At 43.5% G+C, this 25916-nt stretch overlaps 1 protein-coding gene across 12 annotated transcripts in view; it reads left to right on the top strand.

Moving 5' to 3' along the window:
* Nucleotides 1-25916, top strand: part of ASTN2 (astrotactin 2) — a 1042634-nt gene that overhangs the window by 450268 nt on the left and 566450 nt on the right. For all 12 annotated transcript variants that reach the window (XM_086413912.1, XM_086413911.1, XM_086413910.1 and 9 more), the window contains one exon: nt 2183-2350. In XM_086413912.1, the coding sequence (XP_086270038.1) occupies nt 2183-2350 (168 nt within the window). The remainder of the gene's footprint in view (nt 1-2182; nt 2351-25916) is intronic.

Raw genomic sequence — 25916 nt, 5'->3', positions numbered from 1 at the left:
ACCATGTTGTCCACTGTGCTTTTATTTAGAAACTCTTTCTATATGATGATATAAATCATACCGCATGTGTGAATTAGAGAAGATAACATTGCCTGCCATGCTTGTGTCCTTTTCAGAGTATCTTAGCTCCTGGCAGCCAAGTAGTATCTGAAGTGGTCCTCGCTCTCTGCTCACTTCATTGGCCCACAGCTGGGTACCAGAGCCAAGATGAGCCTGACCATTGGTTAGCTGGCAGGGTCTGATGTGACCTGACAGGTTGCTGCCAAATCCGCAGGATGTCTATTAACTGAGTCCTTCTTTGGAAAATTTAAGTTGCATTCATGAAAGATTTTTTTTTCACTTGATAGTGATATAGAGAGAAGGCAATGCAGGGAGAGAAGCTGAGTCATGCTAATTTTGAAACAATTTAAAATCTCCTCCTGCTGAGGTCTCTAGGTCTGCCATAAATCTAGAACCCCTTTGTGGTTCTGTGTCCAGCTTTGTGAAGCCTATTTGTGATCCTATTTGAACTATTTTTATCCCTCTTCCCCCCATGAAATTCCACTTTCACTGTATTGCTACATATATACTCTCACTGGGTATGACTAATGTGCCATCCCCTTCAGTGGACTTCTGTTACAGGACCCCAAAGGAAATATGTATGTAGTTCACGTGTATGTGGGTTTCCCAGGTGGTGCTAGTGATGAAGAAGCTGCCTGCCAGTGCAGGAGATGCAAGAGACGTGCATTCAGTCCCTGATTTGGGAAGATCCCCTGGAGAAGGAAATGGCAACCCATTCCAGTATTCTTGTCTGGAGAATCCCATGGACAGAGGAGCCTGGAGGGCTACAGTCCATAGGGTTCCAAAGAGTCAAACACGACTGAGCAATTGAGCATGCACACACACATATGCATGTGTATATGTGTGTGTTAATCCACATATGGCTGTCTGTATATATGTGTCTGTGTATATGCATGTTAAAAAGGAGCAATTTTGGAGCCTAGATTGCCAAGTTAGAGTCTTTTGTTTGGCCTACATAAGCTTTAAAGAACCAATTTCAACCATCATTTTCAAATTGGTTGATCACAGCAAAAATCTGAATTTTCTGCCTCTTCTCATGAAAACCTAGCACCACTTACCTTTGGACACATTTGACCTGAGCTGGCTGGAGCTGGGCTGCAGGTGCTCCCTGTGAATGGAGCCCGCAGCACCCAGCTCACCCCAAGCTCTACCTTCCCTTATTGTTTACCAGCATTAAGGCATTTTCCGTTGCATGGGTGGTGCTTTTTGTTTTGGAGGTGCTACAGATCTTTTGAATCATCCTTTTCTCTCTCACCCTCGTTCTCTATCCCTCATACAATAAAATAAGACAACCTAAGCCAGGGGCCCACCGTGCCATTTCCCTTACACTCAGCCAGTATTTCCCATGGATGTCATCTGCTTATCCCCTGTGGACTATTAGTGACCTGTTTCAAGAGGGATGCATGGATGACAGAAACAAAAACTTTTTGTATTTTAAATTTTAATACAGTAAGTCTTCAACAAACGAACCTTCAAGTTGCGAACTTTCAAAGATGCGAACATGCGTTCACATGTCCAGTCATATCAGTTAGTTCACGTGAATGTCATCATCTGTAAAAGTTGGGTACAAGGCTCACCCTGTTGGACTTATGAACAAACTGGGCTTACGAGTGTGCTCTGGGAACAGAACGTGTTTGTATGCAAGGAACTTAATGCACTCAATCATTCTTTCCTAGGACAAATCAGGCACTGGCTAAGCACTTTATCCACGTTAATTTATTTCATTTTCACAACACCGGGGTGGGTTCTGTTAGTATTCACATTTACAGACAATGTGGCCAAGACCCAGAGGGAGTGAGGGGCTTCCCCAGAGTCTAGGGCTGGTAATGGCAGATCTGGGATTTGAACTCAAGTCTCTGTCAGTCTTGAGGGCCTGACTCCCAAGCACTCGGCAGAACTGTCTCTCATGTCTGACTTATCTGTCTCCGTCTATTGCTCACACCATAACTTGCACACTGTAAATGCTCTGTGAAGGTGTGTAGATCTGCGACAACAGAGGACCTGTGGTGAGGGGAGTGGCTGTATGTACCTGTCTCCTTTCCTGCCCTGTACATCAGCAGCAAGACACTTGTGTCCGAAAATCACGCAGAAAGTAGCTGTCTTTCTCTCTGTCCCCCTACAGGGAGCAGCTTTGTGGTGAGTGAAGGGAGCTACCTGGACATCTCTGACTGGTTAAACCCAGCCAAGCTGTCCCTGTATTACCAGATCAATGCGACCTCCCCGTGGGTGAGGGACCTCTGCGGACAGAGGACCACAGATGCTTGTGAGCAGCTCTGCGACCCAGAAACCGGTAAGCCATGGGCAGGGCTGGGGGGCGGAGAAGGTATGGGGTGCAAAGGGTCTGCACTCCTTCTGTCCGAAGAATCATGGCTTCTGAGTCGTTGACGAGGGGCTTTATGCAAAGTGTCCATCAGTCCCATTGGTGGATAAACTACGTGCTGTCATTGGCTGACAGGGAAGCAGATTCTGGTAAAACCACAGCATCTCAGAAAGGACCACAGAAAATGCCTAATCCAATTTCAGCAAAGCAAAGAGTCTGCATGTCACCAGACAGCCCTGAGCTCAGATCCTATCTACCTCTTCCTTGCTGGGTGTTCTTTATCATTTTTTCATCTTTATTGAAATATAATTGTCACATAAAGTTGTTTAAGTTTTAGGTGTAAAATGTGATGATTTAATCCATATATATAGGGCAAAATGATTACCATAATAAGGTTCCTTATTGCCTCTACCACCTCACATTCTTACCTTCTTTGTGTGTATATGGTGATAACATTTAAGATCTACTCACTCAGGAGTTTTCAAGATACAACAGTATTGTTGACTATTCCGTACACTAGATCCCCAGAACGTTTTTTTTTTTTTTTTTACCTTAAAAGGGGAAATGTTGGCTATCAGGTCCAAGCTAACTGGCCATTTTTTAGCAAGACACTTCCTCTCTCTGAAGACTAGAGCATGAAAATATTGTCTAACCCACAACTCTGTTGTTGGCATTAAATGAGATAATGTATGGAGAGCTTCAAGTAGATTCCTTTATTCATTCTTTTGACTGACACATATTGAGTAGTTGGACAGTTTTCTAGGCACTGGGGACATAGCAGTGAACAAAAAATGTAGTCCACTGGAGAAGGGAATGGCAAACCACTTCAGTATTCTTGCCTTGAGAACCCCATGAACAGTATGAAAAAGCAAAATGATAGGATACTGAAAGGGGAACTCCCCAGGTCGGTAGGTACCCAATATACTACTGGAGATCAGTGGAGAAATAACTCCAGAAAGAATGAAGGGATGGAGCCAAAGCAAAAACAATACCCAGTTGTAGATGTGACTGGTGATAGAAGCAAGGTCCGATACTGTAAAGAGCAATATTGCATAGGAACCTGGAATGTCAAGTCCATGAATCAAGGCAAATTGGAAGTGGTCAAACAGGAGATGGCAAGAGTGAACGTTGACATTCTAGGAATCAGTGAACTAAAATGGACTGGAATGGGTGAATTTAACTCAGATGACCATTATATCTACTACTGTGGGCAGGAATCCCTTAGAAGAAATGGAGTGGCCATCATGGTCAACAAGAGTCCGAAATGCAGTACTTGGGTGCAATCTCAAAAATGACAGAATGATCTCTGTTTGTTTCCAAGGCAAACCATTCAGTATCACAGTAATCCAAGTCTATGCCCCAACCAGTAATGCTGAAGAAGCTGAACTTGAATGGTTCTATGAAGACCTACAAGACCTTTTAGAACTAACACCCAAAAAAGATGTCCTTTTCATTATAGGGGACTGGAATGCAAACGTAGGAAGTCAAGAAACACCTGGAGTAACAGGCAAATTTGGCCTTGGAAAACAGAATGAAGCAGGGCAAAGGCTAAAAGAGTTTTGCCAAGAGAATACACTGGTCATAGCAAACACCCTCTTCCAACAACACAAGAGAAGACTCTACACATGGACATCATCAGATGGTCATCACTGAAATCAGATTGATTATATTCTTTGCAGCTAAAGATGGAGAAGCTCTATACAGTCAGCAAAAACAAGACCGGGAGCTGACTGTGGCTCGGATCATAAATTCCTTATGGCCAAATTCAGACTTAAATTGAAGAAAGTAGGGAAAACCAGTAGACCATTCAGGTATGACCTAAATCAAATCCCTTATGATTATACAGTGGAAGTGAGAAATAGATTTAAGGGACTAGATCTGATAGATAGAGTACCTGATGAACTATGGAAGGAGGTTTGTGACATTGTACAACAGACAGGGATCAAGACCATCCCCATGGAAAAGAAATGCAAAAAAGCAAAATGGCTGTCTGAGGAGGACTTACAAATAGCTGTGAAAAGAATAGAAGCAAAAACAAAGGAGAAAAGGAAAGATATTCCCATTTGAATGCAGAGTTCCAAAGAATATCAAGGAGAGATAAGAAAGCCTTCCTCAGTGATCAATGCAACAAAATAGAGGAAAACAACAGAATGGGAAAGACTAGAGATCTCTTCAAGAAAATTAGAGATACCAAGGGAACATTTCATGCAAAGATGGGCTCGATAAAGGACAGAAATGGTATGGACCTAACAGAAGCAAAAGATATTAAGAAGAGGTGGCAAGAATACACAGAAGAACTGTACAAAAAACATCTTCATGACCCAGATTATGATGATGGTGTGATCACTCAGCTAGACCCAGACATCCTGGAATATGAAGTCAAATGGGCCTTAGAAAGCATCACTACGAACAAAGCTAATGGAGGTGATGGAATTCTAGTTGAGCTATTTCAAATCCTGAAAGATGATGCTGTGAAAGTGCCACACTCAATATGCCAGCGAATTTGGAAAACTCAGCAGTGGCTGGAAAAGGTCAGTTTTCATTCCAATTCCAAAGAAAGGCAATGCCAAAGAATGCTCAAACTATCGCACAATTGCACTCATCTCACTTGATAGTAAAGTAATGCTCAAAATTCTCCAAGCCAGGCTTCAGCAATACGTAAACCGTGAACTTCTAGATGTTCAAGCTGGTTTTAGAAAAGGCAGGGGAATCAGAGATCAAATTGCCAACATCCGATAAATATCTATTTCTGCTTTATTGACTATGCCAAAGCCTTTGACTGTGTGGACCACAATAAACTGTGGAAAATTCTTCAGGAGATGGGAATACCAGACCACCTGATCTGCCTCTTGAGAAATTTGTATGCAGGTCAAGAAGCAACAGTTAAAACTGGACATGAAACAACAGACTGGTTCCAAATAGGAAAAGGAGTACATCAAGACTGTATATTGTCACCCTGCATATTTAACTTATACACAGAGTATATCATGAGAAACGCTGGGCTGGAAGAAGCACAAGCTGGAATCAAGATTGCCGGGAGAAATATCAATAACCTCAGATATGCAGATGACACCACTCTTATGGGAGAAAATGAAGAGGAACTAAAAAGCCTCTTGATGAAAGTGAAAGAGGAGAGTGAAAATTTGGCTTAAAGTTCAACATTCAGAAAACGAAGATCATGGCATCTGGTCCCATCACTTAATGGGAAATAGATGGGGAAACACTGGAAACAGTGTCAGATTTTATTTTTTTGAGCTCCAAAATCACTGCAGATGGTGATTGCAGCCATGAAATTAAAAGACACTTATTCCTTGGAAGGATAGTTATGACCAACCTAGACAGCATATTAAAAAGCAGAGATATTACTTTGCCAACAAAGGTCTGTCTAGTCAAGGCTATGGCTTTTCCAGTGTTCATGTATGGATGTGAGAGTTGGACTGTAAAGAAAGCTGAGCACCAAAGAACTGATGCTTTTGAACTGTGGTGTTGGAGAAGACTCTTGAGAGTCCCTTGGACTGCAAGGAGATCCAACCAGTCCATCCTAAAGGAGATCAGTCCTGGGTGTTCATTGCAAGGACTGATGCTGAAGCTGAAACTCCAATACTTTGGCCACCTCATGGGAAGAGTTGACTCACTGGAAAAGACCCTGATGCTGGGAGGGACTGGGGGCAGGAGGAGAAGGAAACCACAGAGGGTGAGATGGCTGGATGGCATCACTGACTTGATGGACATGAGTTTAGGTAAACTCCAGGAGTTGGTAATGGACAGGGTGGCCTGGTGTGCTGTGATTCATGGGGTTGCAAAGAGTCAGACATGACTGAGGGACTGAACTGAACTGAACTGAGTTACACTTCTATTCTGCAGAAAGATTAAATCTGCATTGCCTGAGAAGGCAGCCACTAGCCACGTGTGCTATTTAAGTTTAAGTTCATTGAAATTAAACACTTTCTCCATTGTGTTAGCTGTGTTTCATATGCTCCATAGCTAATGTGACTGGTTGTACCCTTGGAGAACGCGGAACAGTAGCATCATTGCAGAGTGTTCTGTTGGACTGGGCTATAGTAGACAAATGGGGTAAGGCAGATGCTGCCAGAGGGTGAGAAATGCCGGATGAGGGCACAAAGCTTGGGGGTGCCCCCTGGAGCAGGTGTGGAGCTGTCATGACAGAGACAGTGTCCAGGGACAGCTTCTCCAAGGCGGTAACCTTTGCTAAAGAACAGGCACTTTAAAACACCTTAAGCTGGTGATGGTAAAAGCCATGCTTCTCTCTGGGGGAAAGCATTCTAGGCTGAGGGAATGCACGGGCAGCGCCTCTGCAGCAAGCACAGGAGCATGCCATAGGGTCAGCACTCGCAGAAAGACCAGTGGGGTTGGAGGGGAGCGGGGAGAGGAGTTAGGAAGCAAACCGGAAAAGCAGAAGGCTGGTGGTGGGGAGAGGGCGTGGATGATGAGAGGAGGTTGCAGGGCCTTGTATAGGAGGATGAGGAGTTCAGATGTTACTCTGAGTGAGGTGAAATCCATTGGAGGATTCTGAGCACAGAAGCAGCTTGACCTACACGGTAACAGGACCACTCTGGCTGCCGTGTGGCAAATCAGCTTAGAAGGTATTCAAGGGTGCTGTTATTCTTTTTTTTTTTTTTTTAATTGTACTTAAAAAAAATTTTGTTTATTTGGCTGTGCTGGATCTTAGTTGCAACACTTTGGATATTCAGTCTTATCTCTTCCCCATCTTCACATTGTACCGTATCTCTGTAGTACGGACAGATTTTGTGGTCACAGTCCATGTTCTTTCCTTGCACTTCCTATACTTCTAAATTGTGTGTATAATACATATATGTGTATTATGTATATATATATACATATTTTTATGTATATATAAAAATATTTTATTTGGGGACATTAATCTTCAGTCTTGTGTTGTATGGTTTTATGAGTTTTGACAAACTCTCCTTTTATAGATATTTGTTATTTATTTATTTGGACACACCAGATCTCAGTTGCAGCATGTGAGCTCTAGTTTTCTGACCAGGGATCGAACCTTGGCTCCCTGCTTTGGGAGTGTGGAGTCTTAGCCACTGGACTACCAGGAAATTCCCAAGGCTACAATTATTGATGTCAGAAAAACAGAACACCTGAATTCAAACCCTGTTTCTATCATTTACCTCATATCTTGGGCAAATCATTTCAGCCTCTATAAATTTAGTGTCCTCATCTGTAAAATGGGGATAATGATGCAGTACCTGCTTTGTGGGGCTAAGATTGAGCTAATTGTAAAAAAGAGCTTCTCAAGTCAACTTGCACTCCTCCTCCCACCTTGCAAACTCAGATGCTGTAAAGTGATGTGCACAGAGCTTCACCAGCGCTTTTCACTGAGGGCGGTCCATTAATAGTGGAGGGAGGCAACAGTATCAAACCCCAACGTGTAGAAGTAAGGTGGCCCTCTGAAGAGTATGGTGGAAAACCCACTTCTAAACCTTGTGGTGACGTGTTGTACTGGTCAAGAGCGTTTTCCCCAAGGAGAAGGCTGGTCATAACCACAGGTACTCCTTGGTCTTCTAGCATATCTAAGGCTCCTGCAGACATGTGGAGATATTAGCCCACTTGTTCCTCTTGTGACAATTGCCTTCATGTGTCTACAGGGAGAATGCTTCCCAGGTAAAACATGAAAAATAAGCATTGGGATCCAAAAATCTTATTCAAAGAATAGGTTCTTAGCTGGAGGTAGAAATTTTTGAGTCAACTGCATATAGATAGTGTTAACTTGGAATACACTACATTATTTACAGTCAGTGGTTAGTAAGTGGACATCTTACTCGTAATTGCTGCCCAATAATAGTTATTAATGTCCACAAACAGGGAACTAGGAGTTAGAGAGGCGATTTGCCAAGATCACAGAGCAAGTTAGCAATGAAGCTCGTTCTCCTTCTTCCCAGTCCTATGGGAAGGACTTAGTATAACCTAAAACTTATACTGGCATCTTTTCTCTGCAGTTTCACCCCTCTCTCCATTAACAAGATGCTGACTATCTTGCCTGGAAATCTCACTGCACTGATGCTGTAGAGTAAGGGGTCTCAGTAGCCCAGGTCAGCAGTGCACTTTCTCAACCCAGATTCTCAAGCACTTCTCCAATGGGCAGCAGTTTGGGAGTAAGGAAAGGGCTTATCCAGGCTAGCCCCCTGGTCTCTGCAGAGTAAGGCAAGGATTTGGCTAGCTAGCCATCATTCCATCCTTATCTTTTAGTTGGAAGCCTGTTCAGATGTATTTTTGCAGCCTTTACATAGACCTACTAGGGAAGCTATTTAGAAAATGAAATGTAGCTCTAGTATACCATTGGATCAGGCAGCTAGATCTTCTTTCTCTTAATTAAAACATTTATACTTGAAGGCATTGTCACCCTAAGCAGGCTCCCTGTACCCACAGCACACACATGTGTGCACACACACACCCACACACTTGATTATCCTCATGCAACAACCAGGAAAACCCTATGGAATTATGTGCTTCTGGAGCTAGTCATGTAGATTCTGCCTCTTTTTTCTTTCCTTAAAAAGTAGACAAGATGGGAGGTAGGAGGGAACGGAAAGGATCCACTTCTTTTCTCCTTCTATGAAGCCTCAGCTACACAGAGTGGTGAGTGCCTTATGGTCTGACCTTCTGATTTTCCAGTTGATCTGCCTTCAGGTACAAGCCCATGATTTCTGAGGATCTTTTTCACTATCTACAGGCTTAAAGACATAATTCCAAAGAGTGGATCATCCAGGAAGCAAGTGTGTGTTAGTCAGTTTAAAAATGATCAACTTTCCCAACAGTATTCCCAAGAATAACACCCACACATATACATTCACCCCTTAGGGCTGAGAATGTCACAGGAATCCAGTGGGTTGACCTTAACTTTGTCACTGATGATACTGATGTGCAGAGAAGAAAGGTAAGAAAGGACCGAAGTCACGCAGCCAGCAAGAGGCAGAGCCAGGATTCAAGCTCAGGATACTCAGTTCCTACCCAATGCTTCTCCAGCCCTCAGCAGGTCTAGAGGAAATCTTACATTCCACATCTCTCAAAGGCTGCCAGCTTCTGCTGATGCTTCTGATCCAAGGACTACCCTAGCTACAGCAAAGCTCTAGAGCTCTAAACACTTTTCCTCCCAAATAGTCCTCTTGGGTTCTAAACAAACACCAAGAGGCCCGGGCAGACATATCTGTTAATTCATTAATCTTGACCAAAACACATTTGTATTTCTTTCTTTATTTATTTCATTAGACTGGAAGTTGGAAACAAGAAGAGAAGATATGCCCAGGATAATAATTAGTGTACAGAAAGATAGCCACAGCTCTAGAAAGAATTACCTTCAACTCAGATGTCTCTGTTCTGGCCTGTATTGACATTCACAGGCTCACTGTTTTCACTTCATCTCTCCCGCTATTTGTCACCTAGCACAGTTTCCAGGTACATTGATACCCATAGTTTCTTGAAGGCATCATACCTTCTCATGCCTGCATCCCCTTCAAAGGCTGTTTCCTCCCCCTTTAAATGTGTTTCTCTTCCTTTTACTGGAGACCAGGGATGCTTTTCATTTCCATTTCATGCAGCCCAAACACCCTTCCTCCCAGAGGCATTCCTGCATCACCACCCCTATCTGTGACCACATTGAGGGGTCCTCTGCTCTGCTCTCATAGCCTCCGTAGTCATAGTCCTTGTCCCTGGGCAGAATCATTGTTCTTTCCTTATCTGGATCTATCACCAGACTGTAAGCTTTTGTAGAGACTGAGTAGGGGGATTCAAGGGCTTCTTTGGTAGCTCAGCTGGTAAAGAATCTGCCTTCAATGCTGGAGACCCTGGTTCGATTCCTGGGTTGGGAAGTTCCCCTGGAGAAGGGATAAGCTACCCACTCCAGTATTCTTAGGCTTCCCTGGTGGCTCAGACAGTAAAGAATCTGCCTGTAATGCAGGAGACCTGGGTTCAATCCCTGGGTTGGGAAGATCCCCTGGAGGAGGGCATGGCAACCCACTCCAGTATTCTGGTCTGGAGAATCCCCATGAATAAAGAGGAGCCTGGCAGGCTACAGTCCATGGGTCATAATGAGTCAGACACAACTGAGAGACTAAGCATAGCACAGCACAGGGGAATTCAAAGCGTGCATCTTGCTTTTCTGTGTATCTTTAAAACTCAGCATTATGCTGACAGATAATTTGTTCACAAAAAATAAAGAAAGGATGAAACGGGGGAGGAAGAAAATGTCTGACCCCCATGCTCCTTCAAAAATTTTTATTCACCAATTTTCAACTTCTTCTTCCATATCCACTTACATATAAACTCAAATTAAGTATTTTACAGCACTAGAGAAATTGGGTCTCCTGGAACTGTCCAGTAGCCAGACCAGCTGCAGTGGTCCCCACCTTTTGGGCACCAGGGACTGATTTCCTGGAAGACAGTTTCCATGGAGGGAGAGGAATGGTTTGGGGATGACTCAAGTGCGCTACATTTATTGTGTGCTTTGTTTCAATTATTATTAAATCAGCTCCATCTGAGATCATCAGGTGTTAGATCCAGAGGCTGCGGACTCCTGAAGAGGCTCTCACCCTCCATTCAGCCACAGGCATCCCCAAGAACATTGCCTGTCTGCATTCTCCTCTCTGCTCATACTCTTAATAGCCCCACCCCAACACCCCATGCAAAGTTTTACCTTCGGACTAAAGTTCTGAAGATTCCTTTTTCTACCTGAAAATTTCTTTTTGCCCTTTAATTATCTACTTTTCAAAACTCTATTTACTTAATTACCTCTGATCTCCTCTCCATAGAATGATGACTTCTTCAGTGTCACTGAAGTTCTCTTTTGGCCTTTGAAAAAGGAAGCCTTGTCCTCTACCTAAAATCCTGATTAAAACATGAGGTATTATTTGGACACTTCTCTAGGATGTTAAAATCTAAACTCCTTTAAGCTTACCACTGTATCATTTATGCCCGAATTCTTCCCAGCTCACTGTCCAGCAGACCACCTTGCTCTCACAAATCACTCCAGACATAAACAGATGGGACTATCTACAGGTAAGGAGTGGAAATAGGAGTGTAAGTCCCCTGAATATATTTTCATGGGGCTTGACTCAAACCCACTATGTAAAATTTATTTCAATTTGTTAAATTCATTCAAGCAAGATTTTCTTAATTCCACAACTCATAAGTCTTGCGTGTTAAGTGCCATGGGAAATCATGGACAAATTGGACAATGTTCCTGCCTTCATGGATTTCACATTTTCACAGGGATAAAAATAATAGGCTCCTCTACAGCTATTATAAAAGACACAATGTGGAATAAATCAAGAACAACCATTCATAGAGTATCTCATGCCTGGAATAAATGGAGAAATGTATTCTAGATGGGAATTTCAGGAGATCCATCATGGAGAAGATGACCTTTTAGCTGAACCTTGTAGAGTCAGTAGGAAGTATGAGTAAAAGGTGCTTTAGCAGAGGAATCTTGATGATGGAGAAAAAGGGGAAGTAAGTCTAGAATAATTCCCCAAACCAGAGAGCAGCATAGCTACTCACATCTGTAGAATGTGCTGTACGTGATGCGGAAGAAGAGAACTGAGGGAGAGGGAGGGGATGGGGTTCGGAAGGTGGGGTGGAGAGAACTCACGGAAGGAGGAGGATCTGAAGATTCTGAGAAGGACCAGGGAGTTTAGTAAGACTATATTGGCCACTGAAAAAGGGAAGCTTGCCCTCTACCTGTCCAGTTGTTTTATGGAACATCTAACTGTTCAAGGGAACAGCTGGGTGTTCTCTTCTTTGGCTTCCACCAAGAATGAGAATGTAGGAGAAGTCATGGAAAAACTAAACCCCCAAGCCCTGTGCCTATTCAGATCTCAGATCTGTCAAAAGTGGCTTACCTTCCCTTCAATGAAGCCCTCCTTCTGTGTGTGGGTCCTATAAGGCTGAACCAAGTCCTGGAATCCAAGTACTGATCATCATTAGTGCTTTCATGAATGTGTCAGTAAGAAGAATCATTCCTCCCAAATGACCAGGAAGGAGCGGGGAGGTGGGGAGATAGTGCTGGTGAAGAACGCGTACTGGCCGTGATGCGCGGATGAGCCTGGTCCAGATTTCCTGGCCCTTTGCCATAGCCCAGCTTGGCTATGCTTTATTTTTTTTACTTTTTTCCAGAAATTTCAAAAATGTAATACAGCCTGCAAGGCTGCTTATGGAACTGAATCTAAAGTGTGCTGGGGCTGGCTTGTATGGAGTGAATCTGAGTTTATATGGGAGTGGATATGGAGGAAGAAACTGAAAATTGGTGAATACAATTTTTTTGAAGGAGCATAGGGAGAGAAACCCCTTCCTTTCTCTCTCCCTACTGCCCTCTCTTTCTTCCTTTCATTATCTTCAGTGAACTCGTGAGGGTTGAATGCGTCATCTTACCCTAAGTGTCTGTCCAGTTCTGTCGGGCAAGTAGCTTGGAAATTGGCTATGATAAGGGTATTTATACCAATAAAATTGGTAAATGTTACAAATCATGGCTTTTTTTCTTTGGAAAACCAATCATTAAATATTGACCATCATAAGAGTGGATGGGATGAGAACAAACCAGTCACGGACGAGGGCAAACAGGGGATCTCAGGGACGGCTCAGAGAAGGCTTGAGAATGTTGCCAGAGGGTGGCATTAGTCTTCCTTCCAGAATAATCTACCGTTACCGTTCAGGTCTCTGAAGACAGAAAATTAATATTCAAGGACTGTGTGCTATGGTCATATCAAATGTGGCACCATACAGTTCAAATGGTCAGGCTGTGACCTTAGGAATGGGAGGGTGGCATGGGCAAAGGGGCTCAGCTGTATCGTGATAGATAGAAACAGAGTTTTGGGTGGTGAGCACATTGTAGTTTATACAGGAGTAGAAATACTGTAATATACACATGAAAAAATATAATCTTACAAACCAAAGTGGTGGTGGTTATTGTTCAGTCGCTCAGTCATGCCCAACTCTTTGTGACCCCATGGACTGCAGCAAGCAGGCTTCCCTGTCCTTTGCTATCTCCCAGGGTTTGCTCAAGCTCATGTCCACTGAGTCAATGATGCCATCCAACCATCTCATCCACTGTCATCACCTTCTTGTTCTGCCCTCTATCTTACCCAGCATCAGGGTCTTTTCCAGTAAGTTGGCTCCTCTCATCAGGTGGCCAGAGTAGTGAAGCTTCAGCATCAGTGCTTATAATGAATAAAGATAACGCCAGGTTGTGTCCAGCTCTTGCCATCCCATGAACTGTAGCCTGCCAGGCTCCTATATGCATGGGATTCTCCAGGCAAGAATACTGGAGTGGGTTGCCATTTCCTTCTCCAGGGGAACTTCCTGACCCAGAAATTGAACCCAGGTCTCCTGCATTGCAGGCAGATGCTTTACCAACTGAGCTACATAGGAAGCCCTTACAATGAATAGTCAGGGTTGATTTCCTTTAGAATTGACTGATTTGATCTCCTTGCTGTCCAAGGGATTCTCAAACCAATGTTACCTCAATAAAAATAATTTTAAAAAGAATAATTGCATCTGATGTCATATACATACATGAACAAAGCTAGTGGAGGTGATGGAATTCCAGTTGAGCTAGTTCAAGTCCTAAAAGATGATGCTGGGAAAGTGCTGCACTCAATATGCCAAATTTGGAGCAGATTTGGAAAACTCAGCAGTGGCCACAGGACTGGAAAAGGTCAGTTTTCATTCCAATCCCAAAGAAAGGCAATGCCAAAAAATGCTCAAACTACCACACAATTGCACTCGTCTCACACGCTAGTAAAGTAACACTCAAAATTCTCCAAGCTAGGCTTCAACAGTACATGAACAGTGAACTTCCAAATGTTCAAGGTGGATTTAGAAAAGGCAGAGGAACCAGAGATCAAATTGCCAACATCTGCTGGATCATCGAAAAAGCAAGAGAGTTCCAGAAAAACATCTGCTTTATTGCCAAAGCCTTTGACTGTGTGGACCAAAGCCTTTGACTGTGTGGACCACAACAAACTCTGGAAAATTCTTCAAGAGATGGGAATACCAGACCACCTGACCTGCCTCTTGAGAAATCTGTAAGCAGGTCAGGAAGCAACAATTAGAACTGGACATGGAACAACAGACAGGTTCTAAATAGGGAAAGGAGTACATCAAGGCTGTATATTGTCACCCTGCTTATTTAACTTATATGCAGAGTACATCATGAGAAACGCTAGGTGGATGAAGCACAAGCTGGAATCAAGATTGCCTGGAGAAATATCAATAACCTCAGATATGCAGATGACACCACCCTTATGGCAGAAAGCGAAGAAGAACTAAAGAGTCTCTTGATGAAAGTGAAAGAGGAGAGTGAAAAAGTTGGCTTAAAACTTAACATTTAGAAAACCAAGGTCATGGTATCTGGTCCCATCACTTTATGGCAAATAGATGGGGAAATAGTGGCAGACTTTATCTTTTTTGGACTCCAAAATCACTGCAGATGGTGACTGCAGCCATAAAAATAAAAGACACTTACTCCTTGGAAGAAAAGTTATGACCAACCTAGACACCATATTAAAAAGCAGAGACACTACTTTGTCAACAAAGGTCCATCTAGTCAAAGCTATGGTTTTTCCATTAGTCATGTATGGATGTGAGAGTTGGACTATAAAGAAAGCTGAGTGCTGAAGAATCGATGCTTTTGAACTGTGGTGTTGGAGAAGACTCTTGAGAGTCCCTTGAACTGCAAGGAGATCCAACCTACTCATCCTAAAGGAAATCAGTCCTGAATATTCATTGGAAGGACTGATTTTGAAGCTGAAACTCCAATACTTTGGCCATGTGATGCAAAGAACTAACTCATTTGAAAAGACCCTGATGCTGGAAAAGATTGAAGGCAGGAGAAGAAGGGGACGACAGAGGATGAGATGGTTGGATGGCATTGCCGACTCAATGGACATGGGTTTGAGTAAACTCCGGGAGCTGGTGATGGACAGGGAGGCCTGGTGTGCTGCGGTTCATGGGGTCATGGAGAGTCGGACATGATTAAGCAACTGAACTGAACTGATGTCATATGCCACTCCAGTACTCTTGCCTGGAGAATCCCAATTACGGCGGAACCTGGTAGGCTGTCGTCTATAAGGTCGTACAGAGTCGAACACGACTGATGCGACTTAGCAGCAGCAGCAGCACCTGGGGCTTACTAAGTGGCGCTAGTGGTAAAGAATCTGCCTGCCAATGCAGAGACACAAGAGTTTCCAATCCCTGGGTTGGAAAAAGTCCCCTGGAGTAGGAAGTGGCAACCCATTCCAGTATTCTTGCCTGGAAAATTCCATGGACAGAGGAGCCTGGCAGGCTCCAGTTGCAAAGAGTCAGACAGGACTGAAGACTGAGCACAAGGAAAAGAATATCATCGTGGGTGAATCTTACTGTGAAACAGTTTTATTAAATTTCTGCCCATGGGTGTGTGAGTATGTATGTGTGTGTGTGTGTGAGTCACTCAGTCGTGTCCAACTCTGCAATCCCATGGACTCTAGCCTGCCAGGCTTGTCCCTCCATGGGATTTTCCAGGCAACAATGCTGGAGTGGATTGCCATTTCCTTCCCCAGGGGATCTTCCTGACCCAGGGATTGAACCTGGCTTTCCCGCATTGCAGGCAGACTCTTTACTGTCTGAGCCACCGGGGAAACACATGGGTGGTATCATGCTGAATTCTGTATACAAAATCTTCAGTACTATGGCCTCAAACCACATGAGGCAGGTAACTACAAAACACTAACTCATTTAGTCACTAATTCATTCATCTATTCATTTATTCATGCAAGCATTTACTGAACCAGAGTAGAACTGGACTGTCCTTTGGGGTCTGATTGAACTAGGTTCAAAGCCTTGCTTCTCCATTTACTGACTTTGGCAGGTCATTTAACATCTCTGAACCTCATTTTTACATATATAAAAATGAGGCAAATAATTCCTATTTTGCATAGCTGTTGTGAGAATAAGATGAAAAATCACATTTAAAATGCATTTGGCATGGTACCTAATTTATGGCAGGCATTCAACACAGTGTCTGCTGCTATTTTTATTATCAGTTTTTCAGCCTATAGTGTATTCACTTCACTAACTAAATAAATATTTCGGTTAATTTAATAACTATTTTCTGAAACATCTTTTGTTCAGCAATGTACAATTGTGCTAGATTATGTGAAAAGAAAATAAGATATAGTCCCTGCCTCTGGGATCTGACCACCTAGTAGAGAAACTTACAAAAATCTGAACGTTCCAACTACTGGCTTTTCATTTAGTCCTTGTGTGACTTTTAAATGTGTGCAATGAAAAAAAATCATAGATTGTCAATTCTAGTGGCAGCTTTGCCACAGATTTGTCATTTAACCTTGGGTATGTCACATCCTGTGAATTTCATTTTCTTTCTTTTCAAAAAAGAGATTAGTGGAAACATAATCTGAATGCAAGAAGGGTCCCTAGCGATCATCTAGTCTGATCTATTGAGGGTCATGAAGGCTAAGCAAGTTGCCTGGTGTCACCGAGTAAATTAGTGGCAAGATACGAATTACAGCCCTGAATGATTCCTAAGATACTTTCCAACTCAAAATTCATGTTTCTATGACCTTTCAAGTACTAATAACTTAGAACATAAGTATGATTGAAACAATTTGTAAATGGCATTTAAAGCAGATTGAATTTTCTTTTCAAATTGATACAGATGTCAGTCATGTTCGCTGTCATATACAGTTTATTTTCATGCCTTCAGCATCCACTTTTCACTTGCAATTGGATTTGAAATGAAAACGTATGTAGTCACGTCCTATGCATGTCTTACAGTATACTAAATGTTTACAATGTTTACAGATTGTTTCTGTTATTTGCTGGCCCCTGTATTATTAATGTTTAAAGGGACATAAGGACTTTATGAAGTTGTAAAGACCAAGAATTCAAAGAGAAGAAGAATATGCCTGCAACAGAGAGGATTATAACATGAGAGGTATCTAGGTAATATAGTAGATAATGACGGGTTTACATTGGATGGTGCTTAGTGGGATGTGCAGTTAAATAAGTTGAGATCTGTCCAAAGACAGCCAACTCTGGCAGACCAGAGAGAAGAAGTTTTTATATGAAAACCTATGTTTTATAAAGAACTGGCCTTTGCTCTTCTTGTTTATCGCTGTGTATCAGGGACAGAAACAGTTCCTGCCTCAGTACATCTTTTCTTGAGTCAATGAATCAATGAATGAGAGGAACATTTCAGTTGCTAAAAGGTTAGGGCTAGGTCAGTGGGTTGAGTAGGGCTCTGGTGTCAAAACCGTGAATAGCTCTAAGGGTGCTGACACTGACATTTGGTTAAGTGTGTTTTGGCTAAAAATTTTTTATCTTGGACAATTCTCTGCTGAAAGATACCTTCCCCCCAGAGCTCAAAATGAGCTCTGTCCTTAATCTGGTTAGAATCAGTCCATATCCAACTGTGCTGTTACCCCAGTGAGCCACTGACCCTCAGAATCCTCAGTGCTCTCTACCTCCCCAGTGGGCCACTGACCCTCGGAATCCACAGTGCTCTCTACCTCCCCGTTCCTTGGTCCTGAACTTTACTAGAACCTGAGTTAAACAAAACTCATCCAAAATGAATGTAAATGAATGAATCCAATGCCTGATTATTCAGACATACTAGATACTGAAATCAAACTTTCCTGCACCATTTGCAACAAAAGACGTTAGAACAACAAACCAAGCTTTTTCTGCTTAAATTCCATGCTAAGTGCTAAGTCACTTGAGTTGTGTCCAACTCTGTGCAACCCCATAGACAGCAGCCCACCAGGCTCCCCCATCCCTGGGATTCTCCAGGCAAGAACACTGGAGTGGGTTGCCATTTCCTTCTCCAATGCATGAAAGTGAAAAGTGAAAGTAAAGTCGCTCAGTTGTGTCCGACTCTTAGCGACCCCATGGACTGCAGCCTACCAGGTTCCTCCGTCCATGGGATTTTCTAGGCAAGAGTACTGGAGTGGGGTGCCATTGCCTTCTCCGTAAATTCCATGATGTGAATGTTAATCATAAAAGCCCATTTATCACATCAGATTGATCCATGTGATGCATTCACTGTCTGTCTATAGCAGATGAAGGTATTAGACAATGACTAGGTATTGCCACAGTTAAGAGAGGTATTATAGAATTGAGGTGAGATATCAAGAGGTACAGGCTTCCTGGTGGCTTAGTGGTAAAGAATCTGCCTGCCGTGTAGGAGATGGGTTTGATCCCTAGGTTGGGAAGATCCCCTGGAGGAGAACATGGCTACCCACTCTAGTATTCTTGCCTGGAGAGTCTCATGGACAGAGGAACCTGGCAGGCTATAGTCCATAGGGTCACAGAGAGTCAGACACAACTGAAATGACTCCCCAGGCAGGCAGGCATCAAGAGGTGCTTGAATATAAGAACAGCATCTACTATTTATTATGCACTTACTGTTTATCAAGTATCAAGCTGAGGCTGATTTAGTGACTCTCTTGGTCTTGATGACTAAACTTCTAGGCCGCTGTCACTGCTTCCATTTCTCATACTGTGTGTTGTAGTAATTGATTGACATTCCCAGGCTATGTATTTACTAAGTATCTCAGTGGGGATTTGGACCCAGACTGAGTGAGGAGCTCCTGTACTGAGACTGTGTGAGAGAGTTTGCTTAGTCTTAAGTAGGGATAGACATTCTGGTATTCCGTCTCTTCTATGTATTTGCAGAGAATTCTCAGAGGCAAGCATGAATCCTCTGGACAAAGAATTTACAGGATAAGTTAACTTGGGGGAAAGGGCCAGCTTGGGGTGGGGATGGGGGAAACATACAGAATGGAGAAGTGAAACTGGGATTTCTGAGTTTCGGGGAAACTGTTTTTAATCTTTCTTTGGGAGTCTTGCTTTATTTGGTTTATGTGTATTATAAAATGTTATGATGTGGAAGAGGGTTGAGGTCCTTGGAAAAGGACAACCTGTGTCAAAAGATGCTGCTGCTGCTAAGTCGCTTCAGTCGTGTCCGATTCTGTGCGACCCCATAGACAGCAGCCCCCCAGGTTCCCCCGCCCCTGGGATTCTCCAGGCAAGAACCCTGGAGTGGGTTGCCGTTTCCTTCTCCAATGCATTAAAGTGAAAATGAAAGTGAAATCGCTCAGTCATGTCCGACTCTTAGCAACCCCATTGACTGCAGCCTACCAGGCTCCTCCGTCCATGGGGTTTTCCAGGCAAGAGTACTGGAGTGGGGTGCCATTGCGATGAGGTCATAAAATTTCAGAGAACCCATGACAGCAAGCCACAGGATTGCCTCCTCCAGTACTGGAAAGGACAGGAAGATTAGACGGGGCTAAAAAAAGAGACTTGGAAAAATTTTTTCTCATTGGGACATGCTGGTCCCGCTGAAAGTCCAAGGGAGCCTTTACTTCTGAACTTGGAGGAAGGAAGCTGTGAGAACCTCATATTATAAAGCTGCATGTGTGCTGTGCTTGGTCACTCAACCGTGTTGACTCTTTGCAACCCCGTGGACTGTAGCCCGCTAGGCTCCTCTGTCCATGGGATTCTCCAGGCAAGAAGACTGGAGTAGGTTGCCATGCCCTCCTTCAAGGGATCTTCCTGATCCAGGTTTTGAACCCAGGGTCTCCCGCATTGCACACAGATTCTTGACTGTCTGACTCACCAGGGAAGCCCTGTAAAGTTGCACAGAAAAAGATAACCTGAGATGCACCTCTGATCATTACCTCCAGGAGTATGGTACCAATGAGAGGCGGACGCTCAGCGTCTATACCTGGACTTTCCCATCCAGGTGTGTGCACGGCAGTCTGCCCTCCACCCACCCCATGCCTTACAGTCCCCATTCTTCACTTTCTTCACTCTCCCATGTCCTCGTTTCAGTGCCGATGTCCCTCCCTCAGGGATGTTTCTGTTAACTTTCTAGACTCAGTTACCCCTCCATGTCTGAAGCTCCATTTGCACACTCTATTTTTTTTTCTTTATAGTAATTACAATGATAGTAATAATAATAATGCACATTAAACAGCACAAAGTATGTGTCAGCTTTTCTAAGCAAGTCATGTGGATTATCTCATTTAATCCTCTCAGTAACCCTATGGGATAGATAGAGTCATATTTTAACTAAATCAAGGTGCAGACAGATGTATGTACCAAGATTTTATGCACTATTCAGGAAAAATGCTGCCACTAATAACCATAAGTTTCTAATAATACAAGTCTTTATTTTTCAGAAATATTAAAATGTGGAAAGTTGTGTGTCTTAGAATTAGTGCAATGCTCTATGACTATCACCATTTTACACACGAGTAAGCTAAATCATGTGTAAGTGAATGGATTTTCCCGAAGTCACATGTCTAGGAAATAGTAGAGTTTAGACTAGAATTTCAGAAGTCTGGTTTCAGAGTTTATCCTCTTAACCACTAGCCTGTGCTGCAGTGCAGAGCTACTCTGTATTTGTTTGTGTAGTTCTGTGTTCAAATCCTAGTTATCTGAGTCTGTATGCTATAAAAAGTCAAGGATTGTGTCTATATTATTTCCTACTTTGTCCCATTGTCTAGCTCACTGATGTTTAATAATGACTAACGGAATGAGTGAATGAAAGAAGAAACACTGGAAGTGAAAACCCCATGGGCTTCTGGCTCTGCTGCGTTCACTCGAGGTGTGACCTTTCTCATGCCATTTATTCTCTGGGCCTCAGTTTCTCTATTTAATAAAAGAGAAGCTTACATTAGATTTTCTCTAAGTGATCTCCAGCTCTGAAATTCTATGTGCTAAAAATCTGCACTGAAAGCCAATGCCAGGTCCAACTGGCTCCAGAGGGTGCAGAAACAGGATCCCTCGTGCTTCCTGATCCCTTGAAGGAATATACACATGGAAGCTGAGACCGTCACACATTCCAGCTCTCAATAAACATCATGTGATGGTCACAAACTTGAGCTCTGGGTTTGGTAGGACTGGGGATTCAAATTCCAGCCCCTTCACTTTGAACCTGCACAACTTTGGACATATTTCTGACCCTTTCTTAACCTCTGTTTTTCTCAATGGTAAATGGTGGTAATAATATCCGCATAGCAATCCTCAGAGGATGGTTATGTGGACTGAACGAGATAAAGCATGTTAAGCACTTAGCAGTGTCTGGTACACAAGACTTAACAAATGTTAGCTATTATTCTAGCCATGCTCAAAGCATGAATTGAATAAAATGAGTATTAGAGGACAGTTTTTTTAAAAGGCAATTACTATGAGCCTGAGCAGTCCGGGATGCCTTTTTGGAGGGGGAGAGACCAGAGTTGGACATGAAGCTAAAGAATAACTGTGATAAACCTACACTGTCCAATATATACAGTAGCAAATAGCCGTATGCGCCTAAAGTAAAATATTAATCCAGTTCCCACATTTCAACCACCCAGTAGTCACATGTGATTAGGGACTGTGCATCTAAGAACATTTCTATTATTGTAGCAAGTTCAATTAGACAGCTGTGACAGAGAGGGAAGAGTAAAATTATGTTCCGTATATATTTCATTTCACTTAATGTATTTAGGAGCGACAGTCCTATGCTGAGGACAGTGCTATAAACTGAGATTTAACAGTGGGCAAAACCAGACACGTTGCCTGGCCCAATGGAGCTTGGTCTATCGGTGTCAAAGTGAAAGAAGTGAAAGTGTTAGTCGCTCAGTTGTGTCCAACTCTTTGCACCCCCATGGACTGTAGCCCACCAGCCTCCTCTGTCAGTGGAACTCTCTAGGCAGGAATACTGGAGTGGGTAGCCGTTCACTTCTCCAGGGTATCTTCCAGACCCAGAGATCGAACCTGGATCTCCTGCATTGAAGGTGGATTCTTTGTTGTCTGAACCACCAGGGAAGCCGTTGGTCAAGTGTGGGGTCAGCAAACTACAGTTCACCAGCTAACTGCTCTTTTTGATAAAGTTTTATTGAAACACATCCATGTTCATTGACATATTGCCTATGACTATTTACAGTTACAATAGCAGAGTTCAGTAGTCATGACTCTAGGGCTTGCAAAACCTAACATATTTACCTTCTGACCCTTTAGAAAAAAAAGAGTCAACTCCTGATCTAGTCGACTGATTGAATGCTTTGGCGTCAGAGTTAAAGAATTTGGTTTGGTGTTTATGCTTTCCTTTTTGGACTTGTTCATTTAACATTCAACCAGTATTTATCAAGCACCTAATTTAAGTAGGATGTCAGCCAGTGTCAGAATGAAAAGAATAGATAAAAGTTGCTGCCATCATGGAGCTCACATTCTGGTAGGGTCAGATGACTAAAATATAGGTAGTATTAAATAATGGAGAAGGCAATGGCACCCCACTCCAGTACTCTTGCCTGGAAAATCCCATGGATGGAGGAGCCTGATGGGCTGTAGTCCATGGGGTCGCTAAGAGTCAGACACGACTGAGCAACTTCCCTTTCACTTTTCACTTTCATGCTTTGAAGAAGGAAATGGCAACCCACTCCAGTGTTCTTGCCTGGAGAATCCCAGGGATGGGGGAGCCTGGTGGGCTGCCGTCTATGGGGTCGCACAGAGTCGGACATGACTGAAGCAACTTAGCAGTAGCAGCAGCAGTATTAAATAAATAGCATCCTATGTTAAAGTTGATATATTATTGAAAAAGAAAGACTACAGGAACCTAGACAGCTTATTAAAAAGCAGAGACATTACTTTGCCAACAAAGGTCTGTCTAGTCAAACCTATGGTTTTTCCAGTAGTCATGTATGGATGTGAGAGTTGGACCATAAAGAAGACTGAGTGCCAAAGAATTGATGCTTTTGAACTGTAGTGTTGGATAAGACTCTTGAGAGTCCCTTGGAAAGCAAGGAGATCAACCCAGTCAATTCTAAAGGAAATCAGTCCTGAATATTCATTGGAAGGACTGATGCTGAAGCTGAAGCTCCAATTCTTTGGCCACCTGATGTGAAGAGCCAACTCATCAGAAAAGACTCTGATGCTAGGAAAGATTGAGGGCAGGAGGAGAAGGGGACAACAGAGGACAAGATGGTTGGATGGCATCCTCGACTCAATGGACATGGATGTGTTTAAGGAAGCTCCAGGAGATAGGGAGGCCTGGGAAACCTGGTGTGCTGCAGTCCATGGGGTCATGAAGAGATGGACACAACTGAGTAATTGAACAAAAACAACAGGAGGCAAGGCTGTGAATATGGAAGAGAGGCATGGGTGTTAATTCCAGTAGCCTATTCAAGGCAGGCATGGCTAGGGAGGCGAGGGAGAAGCAGGCTTTGTGGGTAACTGGGGAGAACAGAGTCCAGGCAGAGAAGGCAGCCAGTTCAAAGGCCCTGGGGGTGGACTTTGCCTCACATATTTGAGGATGATGGTGGGGAGAATGTGTCAGGGCTTCCCTGCACACTAGGAGATGGGAACAGAGAGGGATCAGAGGACCACGGCCTCTGTAGAACTTTTTAAAAGATGACCTTTCAGCCTGAATGCAAGGGGAAGCCACAGAAATCATCTAGCATATTTAAGAAGATTAATCTGGCCACTCTATTGAGAAAATTATATGGGGCCAGAGACAACAGTGGTAGCAGGGAAGCTAACAGGAAGACTGATGGGATGATCTAGGTCAGAGATGCTGGTAACTGGGCCAGGGTGATAGCCATGGAAATGGAAAAAAAGTGGTTAGAATCTAGATAGCACATTTCACTCATTACAGTTATCATTTAGCATACAATCACTATTATATATGATTATTAAATATATATCATAATATTTAGCACCAATTACATGCCAGGCATCGTGCCCAGGACTGGTGATAGTGAGCAAAGGAAGCCACTGTCCCTTGGGGTTTTCCGTCTAATGAGTTGGCTTCAGGCTTTGACATCAGGTGTGCATGAGCTCCAGGAGCAGTTTTCACACTCTCTAAAGAAGAAGAGACCCAAGAGAGGATGACTCTGTCTTAGTCTGCTGTCTTGGGCTGTCATGACAAAACATCACAGACTGGGTGGCTTGAACAGTAGAAATGTATTTTTCACGGTTCTAGAGGCTGGGAGGCCCAACATCGAGCTGCCCTGAACTGGATTTGCAGATGACTGATGTCTCGACTGGTCACTGTGTCTGCCCCTGGCCTTACCTCTGTGTGTGCATGCAGAGGGAGAGATCTCTCTGTGCCTCTTCTGAGACCACTGACCCCATCACGGGGCCCCCACTCTCGTGAATTCTTCTACCATAATTGTCTCCTAAAGACCCGTCTCCAAGCATCACCACACTGGGGATTAGGGCTTTGACACGGGAATCTGGGGTGATGCAAACCTTCATTCTGTTACAGACACCCTTGCCCCAGGATGAGAAAGGAAGGAAGCAGGGAAACAAATATGATCACAAGTGAAGGGGGCTAGACAGAGCTCTCCTGGCCACTCTGCCACACAGGGCTGGAACAAGAGGCAGCCGAGTAAGGAGCTGCACAGAATCTAAGATGTCATTCTCAAGGGACGCCTTTGAACTTGCACAAACTCAGGTGTCCCTTTAAACTTGGGGAGGGTAAGGATTCAGTCATGACAGTGGCCTCTCCAGTCCTTCTGAGAAGACTCTCCTGCCTGGGCAAGTGGGGGATGGGGGTAGGAGTCCAGAACAAAGTGAGGCAGAGCTGGGAGGAACCGTGCCAACCACCCAGTCCATCCACTCCTTCTGTAGCTGATGAGGGTGGGTCATCACCCTTGACCTTGGGTCAGCATCTTGCCCGGGTCAAGTTAGTGGCAGAGCAAAGGTCTCCCGATCACCCTGCTGACGCTTGACTTCCTCACCTCTTGAGAACATTTTTAAACCATCAAAATATTTTACCCTTGGGAAATAGGCCCCCAGCTGTAATTTGACCCAGTGCCTCCAGGAGTCTTTTACAAAGTGTGCAGACCATGTCGGCTCTTGGCATTGCTTTCCAGGCTCATCTTGCATGCTCGTGATAGATCCATTCATTCATGCAAGGAAGGGCTTCAGTGCTGGGCAGCTGGAACCTGGCAAGCTCCCCATAACCTTCATTCATGTCTTTCTTCTGCAAACATCAACTGAGCCTCAAAATTGAGTCGGTCTCCAGGGAAGGAGGTGGACCAGACACTGCCACCACCATCTCTTTGCTGGTAATCAAGCTGCCCTCCGAGTGGGCTCAGTTTTGTGTTTAGAGAGGCAGTCAGAACAAAACTGTGAGAGTGAAGGCTTTGAAATCAGGCAGATCTGGGTTAAAATCTTGGCTTTGCCTCTAAAGCGAAACTGGTACAGTTTTAAGCAAATTGCTTAATTTTCCCCAAGCCTCAATTTCCGGCTGTTTTTCATCAGACAAAAAGATATTCACCTTTGCTACATTATTGTGACAATTATAATCAGTAGAAAGTACCTGTTACATTATATGGCAAATATACATGTTCAATAAATGGGAATTATTGAATCAAGGGCAAAAAGAACCCTCAGTGTGGGTACTGCTTAACCCACAAAAGACTTAATCCTGATGGAATGGAAGGCGTGATGATAGAGCAGAAAGGGTCTCCATGAAACCATTTAAAACACTGCATTTAGCAGCAGC

Source organism: Bos grunniens, chromosome 8, assembly GCF_055505025.1.
Source record: "Bos grunniens cultivar Pamir isolate PY7600 chromosome 8, Bosgru_T2T1.0, whole genome shotgun sequence".
NCBI classification, from domain to species: domain Eukaryota; kingdom Metazoa; phylum Chordata; class Mammalia; order Artiodactyla; family Bovidae; genus Bos; species Bos grunniens.
The sequence above is the reverse complement of the archived record's forward strand: the minus strand, read 5'-3'. Positions and strand labels throughout refer to the sequence as shown.